This window comes from Chanodichthys erythropterus, chromosome 17, assembly GCF_024489055.1.
Source record: "Chanodichthys erythropterus isolate Z2021 chromosome 17, ASM2448905v1, whole genome shotgun sequence".
NCBI classification, from domain to species: domain Eukaryota; kingdom Metazoa; phylum Chordata; class Actinopteri; order Cypriniformes; family Xenocyprididae; genus Chanodichthys; species Chanodichthys erythropterus.
Window position 1 is genome coordinate 2,677,613 of NC_090237.1, and position 23,403 is coordinate 2,701,015.

Below are 23,403 nucleotides of genomic sequence, written 5' to 3' on the forward strand. Positions count from 1 at the left end.
CCGTTGCCGTCTGTCAGTCGTATAATGCGTGTGAATGGGAACTTCATCTATAAGAGTCAGAAAAAAACATGCATAGACAAATCCAAATTAAACCCTGCGGCTCGTGACGACACATTGATGTGATGATAAATGATATAAATACTGTTCGGTTTCTCGCACAAACCAATCGTTTCGTGTCGGAGGACATCAGTGTGTCGTCACAAGCCGCAGGGTTTTATTTGGATTTGTCTATGCATGTTTTTTTTTGACTCTTATAGATGAAGTTCCCATTGACATGCATTATACGACTGACAGACGGCAACGGTTGGAGTTAAAAATCACTGAAGAAACAAAGTCACCTACATCTTGGATGCCCTGGGGGTAGCAGATAAACATCAAATTTTCATTTCTGGGTGAACTATCCCTTTAACTATGTAGTCTATTAAATGTTTACAGCAGCTTTTTCAGACCAAACATTTGGTCTGAAACCGCTCATTGGTTTCTGGTTGGCATGTCCGGATCATTCCGGGATCAGATGGTTTATAGATTCAGACAGAGCAGATAGAGATTCCAGGCTGATATGTGAACGTTAAGGCATCCAGGAAGAGGATGAAGAGGGGCGGGGCAAAGCAGAGAGTCTGTTGATTGTCACCACAACATGTTAAAGTTCTCATGATGCTTTTTTGCCTGTGTGTTGGTGCATTTCCTTCTCAAAAGCTCAAACCTAGTGAGCTGCCTGTTAAGACAGCATCTTAAGGCACTCCTGACTGTTTTGAACTACCTTCTTTAAGCCAAATCCACAGGTAGCATCACATGTATAATGAAGTGGACAAAGACTTCATTCAATACAGGAATTAATCAATGAAAATAGTCACACTTCAGGGTGTCGTGGAGGGGTGAGGCGTCTAAGTCGCAACATCTAGATACTGGAGTGCCTCAGGGCTCGGTGCTTGGACCGATTCTCTTCTTTATTTACATGTCATCTCGTGGTCATTCAGAAATGTGTTTTTTTCCTATCACTGCTATGCTGATGACACACAACTCTACCTCTCATTCCAGTTTTGTATTCCTGGAGGGAATAGCATTAGCGAACAATGCTAATCATCAAAAATATGAACTTGAGGTATACCTTGAATGCAATGTAAGTCGCTTATGATGAAAGTCGCTTATAAATGTAAAAGTTTTTTTACTAAATATTACACTGTATTTTACATATGTTGTATATTTTATGCTTATTGGAGGATCAAACGCACTGGAAATCATTTGAGGGTCTCTCGTGCCCTAAGAAGGCAGCTGTCTATGTTGTAGGCGGCAGCTCACTAGGTTTTGAACAGAGCCAAGAAGCTTTAAGACCACATTCTGAAAAGTGACACTTCAAAATAAAACTGGAAATAATGTAGGGTGGGACTTAATGTTATCTATTTGGGATTTGATTGGATTCCCATGGGCTATGAGTTTTTCCCTGCCCACAGGGCCTTGATGACATCAGCAGAAATGAGAAGTTGTTTCCGAGGTGGAGAAAGTTAGTCAACATTGATAGATTAAGACGACAAACATTTCTTTCTTTAAGGAAGTGAAAGTTTGATTCCATGTTGTCTTCAAAAGTTGAATTTTCATTTGGTTGAATGGTCATTTGGACAGTCTCCATCCACCCCTTCTGTGAAATTGGTATGACACTCTGATGGCTCTTGATAAATCTCCCCCTCGTAGGTAGTAAAATAGTGTTCCCCAAAGCGATGATGTCACAAAGGTGGAAAACAGAAGGCACACTGTGATTGGTCGAGTCGAGTCGCCGTTGGTCCTCATGAGGTGGTGGGTGGTGTATGGCTGGTTTCAGGCGTGACTGAGCATTTGATTGGCTGGGTGAAGCTACGTCACGTCCGAACGAGGCATCTGATTGGCTGCGGAGAGTCTAGGCTTCGCTGGCTGTGCTGTTTCGACTCAAATCCCTGATTCCCTGCAGGATCCGCTTCATATGGCCGACTTTAGCCACGCCCAGGTCCTGACACACAAACATTACATGCTTTAAGTCTGTAATTCTTGACTCAAATAGCATACATTTGAGTAGTACACAAAGTATTGTTGATTATAACAGTGGTTTTCAATCTTTTGGATGTCACGACCCTTTGTGTGAAGGACCTCCATCCTAAAATTTAAAAGGCAGCTATAGATTTTCATATTAATATTAGGGCTGTTGATTTAACACATTAATTTAATTAAATAGTTATTAAAAATAACACGATTCAAATTATTCAATGCATTTAACACACCCGACCCACCCCAGACCTACATAGTTCATCCTAGAATTCATACTGCTTTTGCTCAATTTGGCCAAAAAAAATACTACTTGTAAAGCCAGAGCAGAACTGTTGTGCATCTCAGAGAGATACAAAGCGGGAGTTTCGTTTCTGGATGAATCCGTGTTTTGAGCAAATCAGGTGAACTAATGATTCAATGACTCATTCATAAAGAGAGCCATTTACTTAATCCCAGCCATTTGAACTAGTCAAATGAATGAATGATTCAATGACTTACACATTTAGACATTTACCGCCACCTACTGGCAGTTTTAGTTTCTTATTCAGAGTATCATTTCATTAAAAAAAAAAAAATTATTTTTCCATATTAATAAAAAACACATTAGTTCCCCCGAAAAATGAAGTCTAAACTTTTATGTGTAATAAATTCTATGTTGAAGCAAATAAAATATTTTTTGTAATGTCTATTTGATGCTTTTCTCATTTAACACATTAATGACTTTAAATTTGAGAGTAATTTCACAGCCAAATTTGATGTGCAATTGATTCGTGATTAACTAGATTCATTAATAGGTTAATTTATTAAATAAAAAAATATTTAATTGCTTGACAACCCTAAAATGTAACTCTTAATTTTGTTTTAAATTTTAGTAATTTTGTTGCGTTTGAAATTTTCTTAAAATGTCTATATAGTTTTTATTAAGTTTCAGTTTATTTAATTTTAGTGATTTTAGTACTTTAACTTAAACTAAATAAAAATGTCTTGGCAACTATCTGAAATAAAATAAATTTAAGATATATTTTAACTTTATTTCATTTTAAGTAATGAATTTTATTATGGTTTTAGTTAACGATAATAACCCTGGTAGTATTTATGTAATTATTTAAATAAAATGTATTATTTTAATAAAATTATTTATCATTTATTTAAATCAAATTTTATTTATTATTTTATATATAATCAATTATTTATATATTTTAACTAAGTTTATTTATTTATATCATATTTTATTTTAAATCAAAATAGTTTCATCTTATCTTCGCTATTTATGTATTCATCCTGTTTTTCTCTAGACCCCGAGTCTCCCAGTTTGAAAAGCCCTGGATTACACCACAAGTAAAGCATCTATATGTGTGCATCTATCATTGGACTTGGTCATACCTTCAGGTCTCTCCTCTCCAGCTGAAGCAGCTCTGGTCCTCTGATGTCATGTCTGATGAAGATCTCCTTATACTCCGCCAGACAGAGCATCTCCAACCAGACGGCCACCTCATCCACACCCCACGTGTTCACTGCTCGGAGAACACACACTATTACACTCATGAACAATCACCGGAAGAGGTGAGAGGTGACGGTCACGGTTATACCTGGCATGTTGAGGGCGGCGCACGTCTCTTTATTTTTGTTGTTTTTGTCTTTCTTGAATTTGGGCACGAGGCGAAATTTTGCACTGCGACTCCGCTTGGAGAAATCAGACAGCTGACCCTGCATGCAAACACACGTTAATACACTGGAATACAGTAGGGCTGTACAGTATTTCTAAATAAAAATAATATATATAGCTGCGATTTAATTAAATAAACATATGCGCTAGTGTTATGAGCTGCATGTGTGTAAATGAACAACAGCAGCGCATATTTTTATTTGCCGGCAACCCGTCAAAATAAAAGCATGATAATACAGAAATTAAGATTAATTCAAAATAAAAGTAATTTTAATATTCATTTTTTTATTTTACAGTACAATAGTGTTATTACAATATATTTCTTATATTTCTAAATATTTGTATTTTTAATCACAATAAAATCATAATAACAGTGGGAATTAATCAAGATTTAAAAAAAAAAAAAAATAGGTGTAGGATTTACTTAAAAAATTAAGTAAATTTCACAAATAATAAAGAAATGGCAAGAAATTTTTAAAGAATAGTAATTTCTTGTAAAATTTGCTTCAATAATCTTTGTTTTATTTACAAGTTCAACAAATATTTGTAATGTCTATTTGATGCTTTTCTCATTTAACACAATAATGACTTTAAATTTGGAGGTAATTTCACAGCCAAATTTGATGTGCAACTGATTCGCGAATAACTAGATTATTTAACTAGATTATTTAATTTTATTTAATGAATTAAATTAAAAAAAAATTAATTGCTTGACAGCTCTAATTAATATTGATGAAACATTAATATTGTAAATAAGTGTAAAATATTATTTGGAAAATATTTAGTGTGTATTATATTTTTATATTTCTACTATTTTAGTATGGTAATGGAGAAATTAAGACAAATTTTCATTTAAAACTAAAATACATTTTATTACTCTTTTTATTTTACAGTACAATAGTGTTATTATAATATATTTCTTATTTTGTTAAACATTTGTATTTTTAATCATAATTACTATTAACAGTGGGAATTAATCGATTTAAAAAAAATAGGTGTGGGATTTACTTTGATATTATTTGTGAAATTTACGATTTCTGAGTGAAAATTTTCAAAGAAATGGCATGTATTAAATATTTTTTATTCGATTAATTACATGATGTGGCGATTAATTAATCTAGTTAATCGCGAATCAAATGCACATCAAATTTGTCTGTGAAATTACCTCTAAATTTTAAAGTCATTATTGTGTTAAATGAGATAAGCCTCAAATAGACGTTACAAATGTGTTATTGTATTAAATATGAAATTTGGAAATAGAAAGACTGAAATTTCTTGTAAAACTTGCTCCAATAATCAAGTTCATAAAAAGTTATTACACTGGAGCTTTTCCTAAACTCTTGAGCCCTAAAAGGATTTTGCCATTAAAAAAAAGTCTTTAGAGTAAAAAGTAAATGTTTTCTATGCAGATTAACTCACCAAGAATTTCCAAGTACAGCTATTCAAGTCAACTGCTGAAAATTCCTGTATTTTTGTTTTTTACTGCAATTTATATAACAGAAAAACTGAATATCAGTTTTTTTCAGTATCACGCAGCCCTAGAATACAGACACCAAAACACCCTAAAAAGAGCAGTGCGTCACCTCGTCGTCGGCCGGGTCGATGAGCTGACCGAGCCAGCTGATGTCCGTCAGTCTGCGTAACTCTTGAGTGACAGAAGCCAGCGCACCACTGAGCTGATCTCTCTGAGGAGGATCCAGCTGCTGCAGAGACACAAACAAAAGTGTTTCCCACTCTCATCATCCAGGTGTAAATGATCACCCAGGAAATTGGTGGTACAATCTCTCTCATTCATTTTTCTGACACAGTAAACACACTCATTTCTCTGCAGGATTCACTCACCAGGCACATCTTTCCCGTGAGCAGCAGTTCGGTCTCGCTGTGCAGAGCTTTGACGTTACTGACCATCTCCATCACAACGTTACAGGTCAGTCCCTACAAACACATACACGTCATTTCACGGTTATACACTCATTTGAATCTGAACCAAACGAGAGCAGTCATCATGTCATAACCAACACGCTGTGATTGACAGCTGACAGACGCCACTCACCCCGCTGCTTTTGGAGTTGGCGTACACCAGGTCCATGGCTTTAGAGCTGGCGTTGACCGCGTGAGCCAATTCCTGCTCGATGGTGTGGTGAGATTCTGCCACTTCCCTGATACTAAACACACACACACACGTTTGAGCATGTTAAGTATATACAGTATGTATATATGTGTGGGTCAATGATGTGACAGGTCATTTTTATGTCCAAAGGCCTTAATAAAAATAAAAAACAAAGATATGACATCCAAAGTATGACAACTAGATCTCTTTTATTGAATCCAAAAGGATTTAATTATATTTTCCTACATATAAAGGTATTTTAAAGATTTTGAAGTGTCAAAAGGTCATTCGGTTTAACCGTCCAAAGGCCAATACAGCCATTTCATTTGTGATTAAAATATCTTAAAATGTAATAAATGTATTTGTTTTATTCTGGCATTATTTTATAACATCATATATCAACATAGTGCAAAATAAAATTATGTGTAGAAGTCGTTGCTTTCATATGAGAAAGACAGTCCGGAAAAATGAATTTCATTGATGTCATTCGGAGTAACCAATATAAAGGGACCATTTTGGATCAATATCATGTGACAGGATGTGACATCATTCAGACACCTGCAAAGGACCACATGGTCGTGAAGCAAAGTAACTAACTCTAATTTAACTATTTGAAAAATTCATGTAATGGTAATGGAGAAATTAAGACAAATTTTAATTTAAAATAAAATAAATTTTATTACTCATTTTTTATTTTACAGTACAATAGTGGTATTATAACATATTTCTTATTTTGTTAAATAGTTGTATTTTTAATCATAATAAAATCATAATTACTATTAACAGTGGGAATTAATCGATTAAAAAAAATTGGTGTGGGATTTACTTAAAATTCACTCAGAAATCGCTAGTAAATTTCACAAATAATATCAAATGGCATGTATTATTATTTTTTTTTTTTTTATTAATTACATGATGTGGCGATTAATTAATGTAATCTAATCTAATCAAATTTGGCTGTGAAATTACCTCCAAAATTTAAAGTCATTATTGTGTTAAATGAGAAAAGCATCAATTAGACATTACAAATGTGTACATGTGTAGAAGTCGCTGCTTTGTTATGAGAAACAATGTTCAGAAAAATGAATTTCATTGATGTCATTCAGAGTAACTAATATAAAGGGACCATTTTGGATCAAGTCATGCAGTCAGTATCATGTGACAGGATGTGACATCATTCAGACACCTGCAAAGGGCCACATGGTCATGAAGCAAAGTAACTAACTCTCTCAACTATTTGATAAATTCATGTTTTTGCTCATTCGGTACAACCGCTATAAAACATGCGAAATGTTGTAATATTTTAAAAACTTGTACTAAATATAAAATGTTTGATTGTCCTTTTGTTTGCTAGCTAGATATCAGCCTGTTAGCATTGTTTGAAAATATCGTCATTCAGTATAACCAAAAGTGTCATTCGGTAAAACCGAAATTTTGGTTAAACCAAATGACTTTTTTGGTGACAAATTTTCTCCATCTTGTAAAAAATGACAAAAGCAGTGTTAATTGAATATAAAAACCACAAAATCTCATTATTAACACTTCAAAAATTAATTATATCATTATGTTTTTTGACACTTTTAAAAGCCTTATTCGTCAGTGACTCATGTATTTAAATGCTCAAATCTGAACATCAGATCTGTGTACCTGTGTATCAGCGCCCCGGCCGCCTGTCCGAACAGGCTGATTTGAGTGGTTTCCTCTTCAGACACGATCTCCGGCTGCGATGCATGCTGGGAAACCAGCCGAGGAATCTCCCCTCTCTGTTTATCTTCCCACGACTTCAGAGTGTTTTCGAACGCCTGCAAAACAGCCATATTTGAGTTGAGTTTTATTATCCAAGAGCCTCATCTCGAGTTCCCATGATGCCGCTCGTACGCACTGACCCGGTCTCTGGTGAGGGTTTGTGTGCGGTTCTTGTGGTGGATCCGGATGTATCCCGGCGGTTGGATCCAGGCCTCTCCGTCCACCTGCACAGGTACACCTTCATCTCCCAGAATCGTGATCTTCACTGTCCGACACTGATGAAGACACAAACACTCCTTACAAAATCATATCTGTGTACTAGTCAACCATATTTTGGTGAAAAAATTGTAGCCAGAAGCGAGTTAATGACAAAACACGAGTGTGTACCTGTGCGATACGGTGGTGCTGTAGATTAATAACTCTAGAAACAGCCATCTGCATGCTGCCGAACACAGCCACCACCTCCAGGATCTTATCGTCAAACGACGGCGCCGTGAACGTCTGTAAACAAACACACAGAGCGTGAGAAACACAAACGCTTCAGTATTACACACAGGAAGGAGATGCACAAACTTACATCATCCTCTTTAGTTCCGCCCCAGAAGTTTGTTCCTCCTGCGTAACTGGGAATATTCAACACGGCGATTCCTTGGAGACTGGGAAGAGGGATCGGCCTGCCGTCACACTACAAACACACACACTCACTCAGGTTAGGTCGATTCACCTTGTAAACATGGAGTCTCTCCATCAGTGTCGACTCCGGTTTGAACAATGTAAGGCTGAACACCGTTACTGACAATCCTCATTTTGCCTGCGTGAGATTCTCCAGCTTTGTTGTTGTTGAGCTGTTAAAGCTCCGCCCTCTTCTGGAGCAGCAGCTCATTTGCATTTAAAGGGACACACACAAAAATGGTGTGTTTCTGCTCAAATTTGACAAGCTATAATAAATGATCTGTGGGGGATTTTGAGCTGAAACTTCACAGACACATTCTGGAGACACTCACCTCCAGCAGAACTCTCTGTTCCAGGTTCTTGTATGTTCTGTGCAGAAGTTCTCTGGTGCCCAGGACTCCATACCACATCATGTTCTTAGTCCGACTCCTAAACACACACACGTTATTAGAGATGGGAATCAAGAGGCCCCAAGATATGATATTATCACAATTCTTAAGCAATGACACGATATTATTGCAATTTAAGCATCTTGCAATATGCTGAGTATTGCAATAAAATTGATTTATTACCTTTTTTTTCCAACTGCAAATGACCCCAAAGAAAAACTTTGTCCAAATATGTGTTTATCTAATAATATTAAGTTCTCAGTCTGTTCATTTCACATTTTTTTCATCCCCTCGTTCAATATTTTCCTTCCTTGTGTTTTAGACATTTTTAATTAAAATCAATCAATCTGCACATTTCAATGTTTTCAAACTCAATTAAAGGTGCCAAACGTCTTTTTAAAAGATGTAATATTAGTCTAAGGTGTCCCCTGAATGTGTCTGTCAAGTTTCAGCTCAAAATACCCCATAGATTTTTTTTAATTAATTTTTTTTAACTGCCTTTTTTTGGGCATCATTAAATATGAGCCGATTCAGGCTGCGGCCCCTTTAAATTCTCCTGCTCTCCGCCCCCTGTGCTCACGCTTGCCTTAAACACCATAAACAAAGTTCACACAGCTAATATAACCCTCAAAATTGGTCTTTACAAAGTGTTCGTCATGCAGCATGTCTAATCGCATAAGTATGGTATTTATTTGGATGTTTACATTTGATTCTGAATGAGTTTGATGGTGCTCCGTGGCTAAAGCTAACATTACACACCGTTGGAGAGATTTATAAAGAATGAAGTTGTGTTTATGAATTATACAGACTGCAAGTGTTTAAAAATGAAAATAGTGACGGCTCTTGTCTCTGTGAATACAGTAATAAACGATGGTAACTTTAACCACATTTAACAGTACATTAGCAACATGCTAACGAAACATTTAGAAAGACAATTTACAAATATCACTAAAAATATCATGATATCATGGATCATGTCAGTTATTATTGCTCCATCTGCCATTTTTTCCTATTGTTCTTGCTTGCTTACCTAGTCTGATGATTCAGCTGTGCGTTTATACGTTTATACTGGCTGCCCTTGTGTAATGGCTTGAACATGGGCTGGCATATGCAAATATTGGGGTCATACATATTAATGATCTCGACTGTTGCGTAACAGTCGGTGTTATGTTGAGATTCGCCTGTTCTTCGGAGGTCTTTTAAACAAATGAGATTTATATAAGGAGGAAACAATGGAGTTTGAGACTCACTGTATGTCTTTTCCATGTACTGAACTCTTGTTATTCAACTATGCCAAGATAAATTAAATTTTTATTTCTAGGGCACCTTTAAATGTATTTGTTTTTACAATGCATAGTGTTTTGGGCAGTTTCACAAAGAACAACCTTCCTAATACCCTAATGATAAGTCAAAGCTCATAAGATGCATATATTTATAACAGATACTTAAAAGCCTAACACTTGGATGCTAGATGGCGCTATGGAGTAATTATATCTCTTAAAGGATTAGTTCACTTCAAATTAAAATTTCCTGATAATTTACTCTCCTCCATGTCATCCAAAATGTTCATGTCTTTCTTTCTTCAGTGGAAAAGAAATGAAGGTTTTTGATGAAAACATTCCAGGGTTTTTCTCCATATAGTGGACTTCACTGGGGTTCAACGGGTTGAAGGTCCAAATGTCAGTTTCAGTGCAGCTTCAAAGAGCTCTACATGATCCCAGACGAGGAATAAGAGTCTTATCTAGAGAAACCATTGCTCATTTTCTAAAAAAAATAAAAAATTATATACCTTTTAACCACAAATGCTCGTCTTGCACTGCTCTGTGATGTGCCACGCATGACGTAATCATGTTGGAAAGGTCACTTTTTTTTTAAAAAAAAGTGAGCAATGGTTTCTCTAGATAAGACTCTTATTCCTCGTCTGGGATCATGTAGAGCTCTTTGAAGCTGCACTGAAACTGACATTTGGACCTTCAACCTGTTGAACCCCAGTGAAGTCCACTATATGGAGAAAAATCCTGGAATGTTTTCCTCAAAAACCTTAATTTCTTTTCAACTGAAGAAAGAAAAACATGAACATCTTGGATGAAATGGGGGGGGGGGGGGGGGGAGTAAATTATTATTAAGTTTTAATCCTGAAGTAAACTAATCCTTTTTAACCCGACTCACAGAAACCTGTTCACATCATTACATTTACAAACATCATTTAGACCATTTATGCATCTTTTCAACTAGTGTCAACATCAAATGTCCTTGACAAGTTTGATGTCATGATATTTCCTTAAATTAGTGAGGACATGTGACCCTCACAAGACCTTTGAGAGCAGAAGAGGCTCTCAAAACATCATGATCAGATGCTGAAGTTTGCATACCTGCATTTCTCCGGATGCTCGTCGCGTTTATTGTTGAAGTCCAGAGAGATTTTGGCGTCCAGACCGATTCCAAAATAATTATTCATCACACATTTCTCTGTGTACAGATCCCTAAAACACAGAGAGGCACTCTCGCATCAGTCCATTTAAAGGAGATTGTTGACAAGGTGAAGAAAAAGATCATGTGACTCACAGGTTCTCTGGATCACAGCTGAATGGGTCGGCGTTGACCAACAGCCTGCTGATCACTGACCCGCTGAAAGAGCCCGACACACCCGCCCTGAGACCTGAACACGAAAACACACATCATGAGCTTCTGAACAACATCAACGACTCTGCCGATTCACTGACGACTGCTGCTCTTACTTGGGTAGAGGATCTTGGTGTTCAGCATGGGCATGTTCTCTCTACTTCCTGTCTGTGTAGGAAGTGAGGCGGAGCTGCCTATGGATAGGCGTTCTTTACTGATGAGCTTCTCACATGGAGTCTTAGACACTGAGATAGAGAGAAAAATAAGTGACGCTGTACTTCAGGAACGAGTGTTTGCACGTTTCAAGAGCCTCACCTCTTCTGCTGGTTCGCGTTCTGTTGCTGTATGACAGCAGAGATGATCGCTCAGCATCATCATCCTCATCTTCATCCTCCGCAGGCAGTGAGGGCAAACCTTCCTCCGTTTGAGCGTTCTGTTCATCCACCGCTGAAAGACCAGATCATGACAGAATATTAATTGCTGGACAAATGTTTAATTTATTTGAATGGATTATTTAAAAAAATGTTTTTGAATGAATTCAATGGCTTATTAATAAATACTTGTTTCATTACTGGACGAATCAGTGTTTTTGAACGAATCTTTTGAATGAATGATTCAATGACTTATATATTTTTCAACAGTCACTTGTCGCCAAAACAAGTTACTGGGTTGTCCTTTTTCACGTTTTCTGGATTGGTAGATGCACCGGGGACCATATAATAACACTTAAACACGAAAAAGTCAGATTTTTTTACATGTTCAAATGTCAATATCAAATGAGATGAAGCACCTTTTTCTCTTTTTCATTTACCTTTCTCCGTGTGCTCTATGATTTGTCTGATGGCTTTCTTCAGGCTGTTGGCACGTAACATCAGCTGCTCACGAGGTTTGAAGATAGCGGCAGGCGGTCGAGGAGAACAAGGAGCCGTGACTGTGGGCGGGGCAGTGGGCGGAGCCAACACCACACCCTCCCCGTCAACCTGCTCCTCGGCGATGGTGGGCGGAGGCGCAGTCATTACACTGGTGGCCTGGGCTTCCTCATTAAGCGTCTTCAGTAACGAGTCCAACTTTTCTTTAAGCACACAACACTGCATACAAAAACATCCTGAGTAATTCATCAGCCAATCACAAAACACTTCCAGCTTTCAAAAGCCAATCACAAAACAGCAAGTCATCTAATAGCCAATCACAGCTGACCTTTTTAGCCATGGCCTCTGATTCTTCTGAATTTTCTGTGTTCTTCTCATATGCACGTCCCACTTTCGCAACAAAATCCTTTACCGTCTCACACAAAACTCTGAAAAACACACTTTTAGATAAGCAGGCTGCAACGAACAGAAATACACACCGTTGCTTACATATACAGTACGTACTTGGCAGAGGAAATGACCACAGAGTGCTGATCGGACGTCAAGATTTTGGAGAGATGAGCAGCAACGGAGTCTTCATAAGTCAGAATGTGCTGCACCTGGAACAGAGGAAACACAGAACAGCCGTTGGGAAAAGAGGAAACACCGAACTGCCATGTGGAAGAGAGTAAACACAGAAAAGACAATGGGAAGAGAGGAAACACAGAACAGCCGCTGGGAAGAGAGGAAACACCGAACAACCGCTGGGAAGAGAGGAAACACCGAACAGCAGTTGGGAAGAGAGGAAACACCGAACAGCCAATGGGAAGAGAGGAAACACCGAACAGCCGATGGGAAGAGAGGAAACACCGAACAGCCGTTGAGAAGAGAGGAAACACCGAACAACCGCTGGGAAGAGAGGAAACACCGAACAGCCGATGGGAAGAGAGGAAACACCGAACAGCCGTTGGGAAGAGTGGAAACACAGAAAAGACAATGGGAAGAGAGGAAACACAGAACAGCCGTTGGGAAGAGAGGAAACACAGAAAAGACAATGGGAAGAGAGGAAACACAGAACAGCCGTTGGGAAAAGAGGAAACACCAAACTGCCATTGGGAAGAGAGGAAACACAGAAAAGACAATGGGAAGAGAGGAAACACAGAACAGCCGTTGGGAAGAGAGGAAACACCGAACAACCGCTGGGAAGAGAGGAAACACCGAACAGCAGCTGGGAAGAGAGGAAACAACGAACAGCAGTTGGGAAGAGGGGAAACAACGAACAGCCGTTGGGAAGAGAGGAAACACCGAACAGCAGTTGGGAAAAGAGGAAACACCAAACTGCCATTGGGAAGAGAGGAAACACAGAAAAGACAATGGGAAGAGAGGAAACACAGAACAGCCGATGGGAAGAGAGGAAACACAGAACAGCCGTTGGGAAAAGAGGAAACACCAAACTGCCATTGGGAAGAGAGGAAACACAGAAAAGACAATGGGAAGAGAGGAAACACAGAACAGCCGTTGGGAAGAGAGGAAACACAGAAAAGACAATGGGAAGAGAGGAAACACAGAACAGCCGTTGGGAAAAGAGGAAACACCAAACTGCCATTGGGAAGAGAGGAAACACCGAACAGCCGTTGGGAAGAGAGGAAACACAGAACAGCAGTTGGGAAAAGAGGAAACACCAAACTGCCATTGGGAAGAGAGGAAACACCGAACAGCCGTTGGGAAGAGAGGAAACACCGAACAGCCATTGGGAAGAGAGGAAACACCGAACAGCAGTTGGGAAGAGAGGAAACACCGAACAGCAGTTGGGAAGAGAGGAAACACCGAACAGCCGTTGGGAAGAGAGGAAACACCGAACAGCAGTTGGGAAGAGAGGAAACACCGAACAGCAGTTGGGAGGAGAGGAAACACCGAACAGCAGTTGGGAGGAGAGGAAACACCGAACAGCAGTTGGGAAGAGAGGAAACACAGAACAGCCGTTGGGAAAAGAGGAAACACCAAACTGCCATTGGGAAGAGAGGAAACAAAGAACAGCAGTTGGGAAGAGAGGAAACACCGAACAGCCGTTGGGAAGAGAGGAAACACCGAACAGCAGTTGGGAAGAGAGGAAACACCGAACAGCAGTTGGGAGGAGAGGAAACACAGAACAGCAGTTGGGAAAAGAGGAAAAACCAAACTGCCATTGGGAAGAGAGGAAACACAGAAAAGACAATAGGAAGAGAGGAAACACAGAACAGCCGTTGGGAAGAGAGGAAACACCGAACAGCAGTTGGGAGGAGAGGAAACACCGAACAGCAGTTGGGAGGAGAGGAAACACAGAACAGCCGTTGGGAAGAGAGGAAACACAGAACAACAGGTGGGAAGAGAGGAAACACCGAACAGCCGATGGGAGGGAGGAAACACAGAACAACAGTTGGGAAGAGAGGAAACACCGAACAGCCGTTGGGAAGAGAGGAAACACCGAACAGCAGTTGGGAGGAGAGGAAACACAGAATAGCCGTTGGGAAAAGAGGAAACACCAAACTGCCATTGGGAAGAGAGGAAACACAGAACAGCAGTTGGGAAGAGAGGAAACACAGAACAGCAGTTGGGAAAAGAGGAAACACCAAACTGCCATTGGGAAGAGAGGAAACACAGAACAGCAGTTGGGAAGAGAGGAAACACAGAACAGCCGATGGGAAGAGAGGAAACACCGAACAGCAGTTAGGAAGAGAGGAAACACAGAACAGCCGATGGGAAGAGAGGAAACACAGATCAACAGGTGGGAAGAGAGGAAACACTGAACAGCCGATGGGAGGGAGGAAACACAGAACAACAGTTGGGAAGAGAGGAAACACACGAACAGCAGTTGGGAAGAGAGGAAACACCGAACAGCAGTTAGGAAGAGAGGAAACACCGAACAGCTTATGGGAAGAGAGGAAACACAGAACAACAGGTGGGAAGAGAGGAAACACCGAACAGCCGATGGGAGGGAGGAAACACAGAACAGCCGATGGGAAGAGAGGAAACACCGAACAGCAGTTGGGAGGAGAGGAAACACAGAACAGCCGTTGGGAAAAGAGGAAACACAGAACAGCAGTTGGGAAGAGAGGAAACACAGAACAGCAGTTGGGAAAAGAGGAAACACCAAACTGCCATTGGGAAGAGAGGAAACACAGAACAGCAGTTGGGAAGAGAGGAAACACAGAACAGCCGATGGGAAGAGAGGAAACACCGAACAGCAGTTAGGAAGAGAGGAAACACAGAACAGCCGATGGGAAGAGAGGAAACACCGAACAGCCGTTGAGAAGAGAGGAAACACAGAACAGCCGATGAGAAGAGAGGAAACACAGAACAGCCGATGGGAAGAGAGGAAACACCGAACAGCAGTTAGGAAGAGAGGAAACACCGAACAGCCGATGGGAAGAGAGGAAACACAGAACAACAGGTGGGAAGAGAGAAAACACCGAACAGCCGATGGGAGGGAGGAAACACAGAACAACAGTTGGGAAGAGAGGAAACACACGAACAGCAGTTGGGAAGAGAGGAAACACACGAACAGCAGTTGGGAAGAGAGGAAACACCGAACAGCAGTTAGGAAGAGAGGAAACACCGAACAGCTGATGGGAAGAGAGGAAACACAGAACAATAGTTGGGAAGAGAGGAAACACAGAACAGCCGATGGGAAGAGAGGAAACACCGAACAGCCGTTGAGAAGAAAGGAAACACAGAACAGCCGATGGGAAGAGAGGAAACACAGAACAGCCGTTGGGAAAAGAGGAAACACCAAACTGCCATTGGGAAGAGAGGAAACACAGAAAAGACAATGGGAAGAGAGGAAACACAGAACAGCCGTTGGGAAGAGAGGAAACACAGAAAAGACAATGGGAAGAGAGGAAACACAGAACAGCCGTTGGGAAAAGAGGAAACACCAAACTGCCATTGGGAAGAGAGGAAACACAGAAAAGACAATGGGAAGAGAGGAAACACAGAACAGCCGTTGGGAAGAGAGGAAACACCGAACAACCGCTGGGAAGAGAGGAAACACCGAACAGCAGCTGGGAAGAGAGGAAACACCGAACAGCAGTTGGGAAGAGAGGAAACACTGAACAGCCGTTGGGAAGAGAGGAAACACCGAACAGCCGTTGGGAAAAGAGGAAACACCAAACTGCCATTGGGAATAGAGGAAACACCGAACAGCCGTTGGGAAGAGAGGAAACACAGAACAGCAGTTGGGAAGAGAGGAAACACAGAACAGCCGTTGGGAAAAGAGGAAACGCCAAACTGCCATTGGGAAGAGAGGAAACACAGAACAGCAGTTGGGAAGAGAGGAAACACAGAACAGCAGTTGGGAAGAGAGGAAACACAGAACAGCAGTTGGGAAGAGAGGAAACACAGAACAGCAGTTGGGAAAAGAGGAAACACCAAACTGCCATTGGGAAGAGAGGAAACACAGAACAGCAGTTGGGAAGAGAGGAAACACAGAACAGCAGTTGGGAAGAGAGGAAACACAGAACAGCAGTTGGGAAGAGAGGAAACACAGAACAGCAGTTGGGAAGAGAGGAAACACAGAACAGCCGATGGGAAGAGAGGAAACACCGAACAGCCGATGAGAAGAGAGGAAACACCGAACAGCAGTTGGGAAGAGAGGAAACACAGAACAGCCGATGAGAAGAGAGGAAACACCGAACAGCAGTTGGGAAGAGAGGAAACACAGAACAGCAGTTGGGAAGAGAGGAAACACCGAACAGCCGATGAGAAGAGAGGAAACACCGAACAGCAGTTGGGAAGAGAGGAAACACCGAACAGCCGATGAGAAGAGAGGAAACACCGAACAGCAGTTGGGAAGAGAGGAAACACAGAACAGCCGATGAGAAGAGAGGAAACACCGAACAGCAGTTGGGAAGAGAGGAAACACAGAACAGCAGTTGGGAAGAGAGGAAACACAGAACAGCAGTTGGGAAGAGAGGAAACACCGAACAGCCGATGAGAAGAGAGGAAACACCGAACAGCAGTTGGGAAGAGAGGAAACACAGAACAGCCGATGAGAAGAGAGGAAACACCGAACAGCAGTTGGGAAGAGAGGAAACACCGAACAGCAGTTGGGAAGAGAGGAAACACCGAACAGCAGTTGGGAAGAGAGGAAACACAGAACAGCCGATGAGAAGAGAGGAAACACCGAACAGCAGTTGGGAAGAGAGGAAACACAGAACAGCAGTTGGGAAGAGAGGAAACACAGAACAGCCGATGGGAAGAGAGGAAACACCGAACAGCCGATGAGAAGAGAGGAAACACCGAACAGCAGTTGGGAAGAGAGGAAACACAGAACAGCCGATGGGAAGAGAGGAAACACCGAACAGCAGTTGGGAAGAGAGGAAACACAGAACAGCAGTTGGGAAGAGAGGAAACACCGAACAGCCGATGAGAAGAGAGGAAACACCGAACAGCCGATGAGAAGAGAGGAAACACAGAACAATAGTTGGGAAGAGAGGAAACACCGAACAGCAGTTGGGAAGAGAGGAAACACCGAACAGCCGATGAGAAGAGAGGAAACACCAAACAGCAGTTGGGAAGAGAGGAAGCACAGAACAGCAGTTGGGAAGAGAGGAAACACCGAACAGCCGATGGGAAGAGAGGAAACACAGAACAGCAGTTGGGAAGAGAGGAAACACAGAACAGCAGTTGGGAAGAGAGGAAACACCGAACAGCCGATGGGAAGAGAGGAAACACAGAACAGCAGTTGGGAAGAGAGGAAACACCGAACAGCCGATGGGAAGAGAGGAAACACAGAACAGCAGTTGGGAAGAGAGGAAACACCGAACAGCCGATGGGAAGAGAGGAAACACAGAACAGCAGTTGGGAAGAGAGGAAACACCGAACAGCCGATGGGAAGAGAGGAAACACCGAACAGCCGATGAGAAGAGAGGAAACACAGAACAGCCGATGAGAAGAGAGGAAACACTGAACAGCAGTTGGGAAGAGAGGAAACACCGAACAGCCGATGAGAAGAGAGGAAACACCGAACAGCCGATGAGAAGAGAGGAAACACCGAACAGCCGATGAGAAGAGAGGAAACACAGAACAGCCGATGAGAAGAGAGGAAACACCGAACAGCAGTTGGGAAGAGAGGAAACACAGAACAGCAGTTGGGAAGAGAGGAAACACCGAACAGCCGATGGGAAGAGAGGAAACACAGAACAACAGTTGGGAAGAGAGGAAACACCGAACAGCCGATGGGAAAAGAGGAAACACAGAACAGCAGTTGGGAAGAGAGGAAACACCGAACAGCCTTTGGGAAGAGAGGAAACACCGAACAGCAGTTGGGAAGAGCCAAACAGCCAATCAGAGCAGCAAGTTTGATCTTTTGAAATACAAGATTTTGATGTAAGATACTGATTATTCAATTGTAAATAAATAAAGTGTGGGAAAGAATTAAAAAAAATATTATAATAATAATTTAATTTTATAATTTTTTTATTTCAAACTTTAAACCATCAAGCTATTATTTTGTAAAATATCACACTGCTACACTTCACTTTGAAATACAAATTTATTTAATTAAATTAGCACAAAGATATTTAATTAAATTGCGATTTGATAATCGTGCCGAGTCATGATTTCAGTTTAATTACAATTAATCATGCAGCCCTACTTCAAAGTTTTAATTATATATTTATATACAATTATAGTATTTATTAATATTTTGAATTGAGTATTCATTTTAATTCTCGAGAGAGCGGGACATTTTTTTTTTATTCTCCTTTTGTGGTCCATAAAAGAAAGTGGGGCATATGACAAGGTGAGTAAATGATGACTTAAGTTTCATTTTAGGGTGAACTGTCCCTTTAAATCAGCATTACCTCTGAGTCCTCACTGCAGTCCTCGGTTACCGTGGAGCTGGAGTGTTGCCGTGGTAACTTGGTCTCATATACCATAATACTCCATCTACGAGAAATAAAAGCGTTGGAAGGTTTGTCAAGGACTGAGACAGACTGAGACTGACAGATACTTCAGGCACACAAACTGACCTGTCCAGCATCTTGGTACTGGCTCTCTCCAGTTTCTCCAGGATCTGCGGTAACTGTGTGTCGTCATCACACGCCGAGCCCCAGCCCAAAACTCTGGCCAGGTCATTTCCTGTTCCCAGCGGAAGCACGCCCAGCTGGCACTGCAGACACCACATCAAAACATCAAACTCTAGACATGAACCCGTGGCTCAAACAGTAACTAGCAACAAACCCAAGATAACAATTCAATTCACAGGAAATGCATGAACTGAAAAGCACCACCAGAAGGCAGTATAAGCACAGAAAATGTGTCTGAACTCTGTTCATCCTGTATAGTACGGCATATTAGTATCAGTGCATGTGATTCATTAATGTTCCAGTATGCCGTTAACCACAGCCGGTGTAGTATTATCTGTAGTACAAGTATGCAGTAAGATTGAGTGTCTGTTGTGTTTGTGTACCTGTTTGTGTAACGTCAGAGTGTCTATCTCTGATAAAACCCATCCGACACTGCCGTCTCCTCCACACACCAGAATACGAAACGTGTCGAACTTCTGAAACAGACGCAAGCTGCGACAGACACACACAAACACAAAGATGTCAACGAGCAAATATGAAATGCAAGATTGTCGATTTTTTTTATTGTCTGAGTGGATATTTACTATCGTGTGTATGTGTGTGTGAGAGTGTGTGTTTGTGTTTACATGTGTTTTAGTGTCTGTGTGTGTCTGTGTGTTTTAGTGTGTGTGTGTCTGTGTGTTTTTGTGTGTGTCTGCGTGTACATGTGTTTTAGTGTGTGTACATCTGTTTTAGTGTGTGTGTATCTGTGTGTGTGTGTGTTTTAGTGTGTACATCTGTTTTAGTGTGTGTGTATCTGTGTGTGTGTGTTTTAGTGTGTACATCTGTTTTAGTGTGTGTGTATCTGTGTGTGTGTGTTTTAGTGTGTGTGTGTATGTGTTTTAGTGTCTGTGTGTGTCTGTGTAGGTGTGTTTTTGTGTGTATGTGTACGTTTTAGTGTGTGTCTGTGTGTACATGTGTTTTAGTGTGTGTGTGTGTATGTGTGTATCTGTGTATGAGTGTTTTAGTGTGTTTTAGTGTGTATCTGTGTATGAGTGTTTTAGTGTGTATGTGTTTTAGTGTGTATCTGTGTATGAGTGTTTTAGTGTGTATGTGTTTTAGTGTGTGTATGAGTGTTTTAGTGTCTGTGTGTGTCTGTGTGTATCTGTGTATGAGTGTTTTTTGTGTGTGTGTGTCTGTGTGTTTAATGTGCATCTGTGTATGAGTGTTTTAGTGTGTGTGTCTGTGTGTTTTAGTGTGTGTGTGTTTTAGTGTGTGTGTGTTTTAGTGTGTATCTGTGTATGAGTGTTTTTGTGTGTGTGTCTGTGTGTTTTAGTGTGTGTCTGTGTGTACATGTGTTTTAGTGTGTGTGTGTGTATGTGTGTATCTGTGTATGAGTGTTTTTTTGTGTGTGTGTGTCTGTGTGTTTAATGTGCATCTGTGTATGAGTGTTTTAGTGTGTGTGTCTGTGTGTTTTAGTGTGTGTGTGTTTTAGTGTGTGTGTGTTTTAGTGTGTATCTGTGTATGAGTGTTTTAGTGTGTATGTGTTTTAGTGTGTATCTGTGTATGAGTGTTTTAGTGTGTATGTGTTTTAGTGTGTATCTGTGTATGAGTGTTTTAGTGTGTATGTGTTTTAGTGTGTATCTGTGTATGAGTGTTTTAGTGTGTATGTGTTTTAGTGTGTATCTGTGTATGAGTGTTTTAGTGTGTATGTGTTTTAGTGTGTGTATGAGTGTTTTAGTGTCTGTGTGTGTCTGTGTGTATCTGTGTATGAGTGTTTTTTTGTGTGTGTGTGTCTGTGTGTTTAATGTGCATCTGTGTATGAGTGTTTTAGTGTGTGTGTGTTTTAGTGTGTATCTGTGTATGAGTGTTTTAGTGTGTATGTGTTTTAGTGTGTGTATGAGTGTTTTAGTGTCTGTGTGTGTCTGTGTGTATCTGTGTATGAGTGTTTTTTTGTGTGTGTGTGTCTGTGTGTTTAATGTGCATCTGTGTATGTGTGTTTTAGTGTGTGTGTGTTTTAGTGTGTATCTGTGTATGAGTGTTTTAGTGTGTATGTGTTTTAGTGTGTGTATGAGTGTTTTAGTGTCTGTGTGTGTCTGTGTGTATCTGTGTATGAGTGTTTTTTTGTGTGTGTGTGTCTGTGTGTTTAATGTGCATCTGTGTATGTGTGTTTTAGTGTGTGTGTTTTAGTGTGTATCTGTGTATGAGTGTTTTTGTGTGTGTGTCTGTGTGTTTTAGTGTGTGTCTGTGTGTACATGTTTTAGTGTGTGTGTGTCTGTGTGTTTTAGTGTGTGTCTGTGTGTACATGTGTTTTAGTGTGTACATCTGTTTTAGTGTGTGTGTATCTGTGTGTGTGTGTGTGTGTGTTTTAGTGTGCGTGTATGTGTTTTAGTGTGTGTGTGTCTGTGTGTGTGTTTTAGTGTGTGTGTGTCTGTGTAGGTGTGTTTTTGTGTGTATGTGTACATTTTAGTGTGTGTGTGTGTCTGTGTGTTTTAGTGTGTATGTGTTTTAGTGTGTGTGTGTCTGTGTAGGTGTGTTTTTGTGTGTATGTGTACATTTTAGTGTGTGTGTGTGTCTGTGTGTTTTAGTGTGTATGTGTTTTTGTGTGTGTATGTGTGTTTTAGTGTATGAGTGTTTTAGTGTGTGTGTGTTTTAGTGTGTGTATGTGTGTTTTAGTGTGTATCTGTGTATGAGTGTTTTAGTGTGTATGTGTTTTAGTGTGTGTATGAGTGTTTTAGTGTCTGTGTGTTTAGTGTGTGTATCTGTGTGTGTGTGTGTTTTAGTGTGCGTGTATGTGTTTTAGTGTGTACATCTGTTTTAGTGTGTGTGTATCTGTGTGTGTGTGTTTTAGTGTGTGTGTATGTGTTTTAGTGTCTGTGTGTGTCTGTGTAGGTGTGTTTTTGTGTGTATGTGTACGTTTTAGTGTGTGTCTGTGTGTACATGTGTTTTAGTGTGTGTGTGTGTGTGTGTATGTGTGTTTTAGTGTATGAGTGTTTTAGTGTGTGTATGTGTGTTTTAGTGTCTGTGTGTTTTAGTGTGTGTGTGTGTTTGTGTGTATCTGTGTATGAGTGTTTTTGTGTGTACATGTGTGTTTGAGTGTGTCTGTGTGTGTGTGTGTGTGTGTTTGTGTGTGTGTGTGTGTGTTTGTGTGTGTTTGAGTGTGTGTGTGTGTTTGAGTGTGTGTGTGTGTTTGAGTGTGTGTGTGTGTGTGTGTGTGTGTGTGTGTGTGTGTGTGTGTGTTTGAGTGTGTATGTGTGTTTGTGTGTGTGTGTGTGTGTGTGTGTGTTTGAGTGTGTGTGTGTGTGTGTTTGAGTGTGTGTGTGTGTTTGAGTGTATGTGTGTTTGTGTGTGTGTGTGTGTGTGTGTGTGTGTTTGTGTGTGTGTGTGTGTGTGTGTATGTGTGTTTGAGTGTGTGTGTGTGTGTGTGTGTGTGTTTGAGTGTGTGTGTGTCTGTGTGTGTGTGTGTGTGTGTATGTGTGTTTGAGTGTGTGTGTATGTGTGTTTGAGTGTGTGTGTGTGTGTGTGTGTTTGAGTGTGTGTGTGTCTGTGTGTGTGTGTGTGTATGTGTGTTTGAGTGTGTGTGTGTGTGTCTGTGAGTCCTGGTAACATTATTTGGACAAAATGTCCCCACAAAGATGGCAATTTCCAAAATCCTCATCCTTGTGGGACATTTTTTGGTCCCCATGAAGAAAAGAGCTTATAAATCACACTAAATTATGCTTATTTGAAAATGAAAAATGCAGAAAGTTTTCAGTGATGGGAAGGGCAGAATATACAGTTTATACAGTATAAAAATCATTATGTCTGTGGAGAATGTGTGTGTGTGTGTGTGTGTGTGTGTGTGTGTGTGTGTGTGTGTGTGTGTGTGTGTGTGTGTGTGTGTGTGTGTGTGTGTGTGTGTGTGTGTGTGTGTGTGTGTGTGTCTTACCCCAGATGTGGCCCTCCATTCATCAGATCAAACACTTGTGCAGGGTTCAACAGCTGTTTGAACCGCCGTAGAAACTTCACGCCCTGATTATCTCCACTTTTACTGTTCACGAACACCAACAACGGGCTGGTGCAGGTCGGAGGACACGTCGCCTTCCAGAACCCTACAAACACACAAGAGAGAGGGTGCAGTTTCACAGTGTTATTTTAGTATTTTTTAACCGGTAACACTTTACAATAAGGTTAACATGAACTAACAACGAAAAATACTTAAAGTTTAAAAGCTTAAACTTTAAACATGCATCATTTTGAATCTTCAGTCTAGACAATGTGACGCTTCATTTTCTGAGCTATTCCTGAC

The 23,403-nt window shown here is 40.5% G+C and overlaps 1 protein-coding gene and 1 long non-coding RNA gene across 4 annotated transcripts in view; one reads left to right on the plus strand and one right to left on the minus strand.

Annotated features, from left to right (window-relative positions):
* Positions 1–235: 235 nt before the first annotated feature.
* Positions 236–23,403, minus strand: part of LOC137005340 (diacylglycerol kinase delta-like) — a 45,227-nt gene continuing 22,059 nt past the window's right edge. For 2 of the 3 annotated variants that reach the window (XM_067366185.1, XM_067366186.1), the window contains exons 9-30: positions 23,044–23,206; positions 19,520–19,628; positions 19,080–19,219; positions 18,912–18,996; positions 12,595–12,689; positions 12,419–12,518; positions 12,033–12,309; positions 11,537–11,668; positions 11,338–11,466; positions 11,165–11,258; positions 10,972–11,082; positions 8,543–8,639; positions 8,116–8,223; positions 7,926–8,039; positions 7,679–7,813; positions 7,440–7,594; positions 5,736–5,847; positions 5,525–5,617; positions 5,266–5,385; positions 3,606–3,723; positions 3,400–3,530; positions 236–1,981 (exon numbers count right to left, since the gene is read on the minus strand). In XM_067366185.1, the coding sequence (XP_067222286.1) occupies positions 1,892–1,981; positions 3,400–3,530; positions 3,606–3,723; positions 5,266–5,385; positions 5,525–5,617; positions 5,736–5,847; positions 7,440–7,594; positions 7,679–7,813; positions 7,926–8,039; positions 8,116–8,223; positions 8,543–8,639; positions 10,972–11,082; positions 11,165–11,258; positions 11,338–11,466; positions 11,537–11,668; positions 12,033–12,309; positions 12,419–12,518; positions 12,595–12,689; positions 18,912–18,996; positions 19,080–19,219; positions 19,520–19,628; positions 23,044–23,206 (2,708 nt within the window). In that variant the 3' untranslated portion in view covers positions 236–1,891. The remainder of the gene's footprint in view (positions 1,982–3,399; positions 3,531–3,605; positions 3,724–5,265; positions 5,386–5,524; positions 5,618–5,735; positions 5,848–7,439; positions 7,595–7,678; positions 7,814–7,925; positions 8,040–8,115; positions 8,224–8,542; positions 8,640–10,971; positions 11,083–11,164; positions 11,259–11,337; positions 11,467–11,536; positions 11,669–12,032; positions 12,310–12,418; positions 12,519–12,594; positions 12,690–18,911; positions 18,997–19,079; positions 19,220–19,519; positions 19,629–23,043; positions 23,207–23,403) is intronic. The other variant, XM_067366187.1, reaches the window with a different exon arrangement.
* Positions 19,623–23,043, plus strand: LOC137005341 (uncharacterized). Its single transcript, XR_010892231.1, has 2 exons — positions 19,623–21,554; positions 21,647–23,043. It is a non-coding gene; the product is annotated as an uncharacterized lncRNA (long non-coding RNA).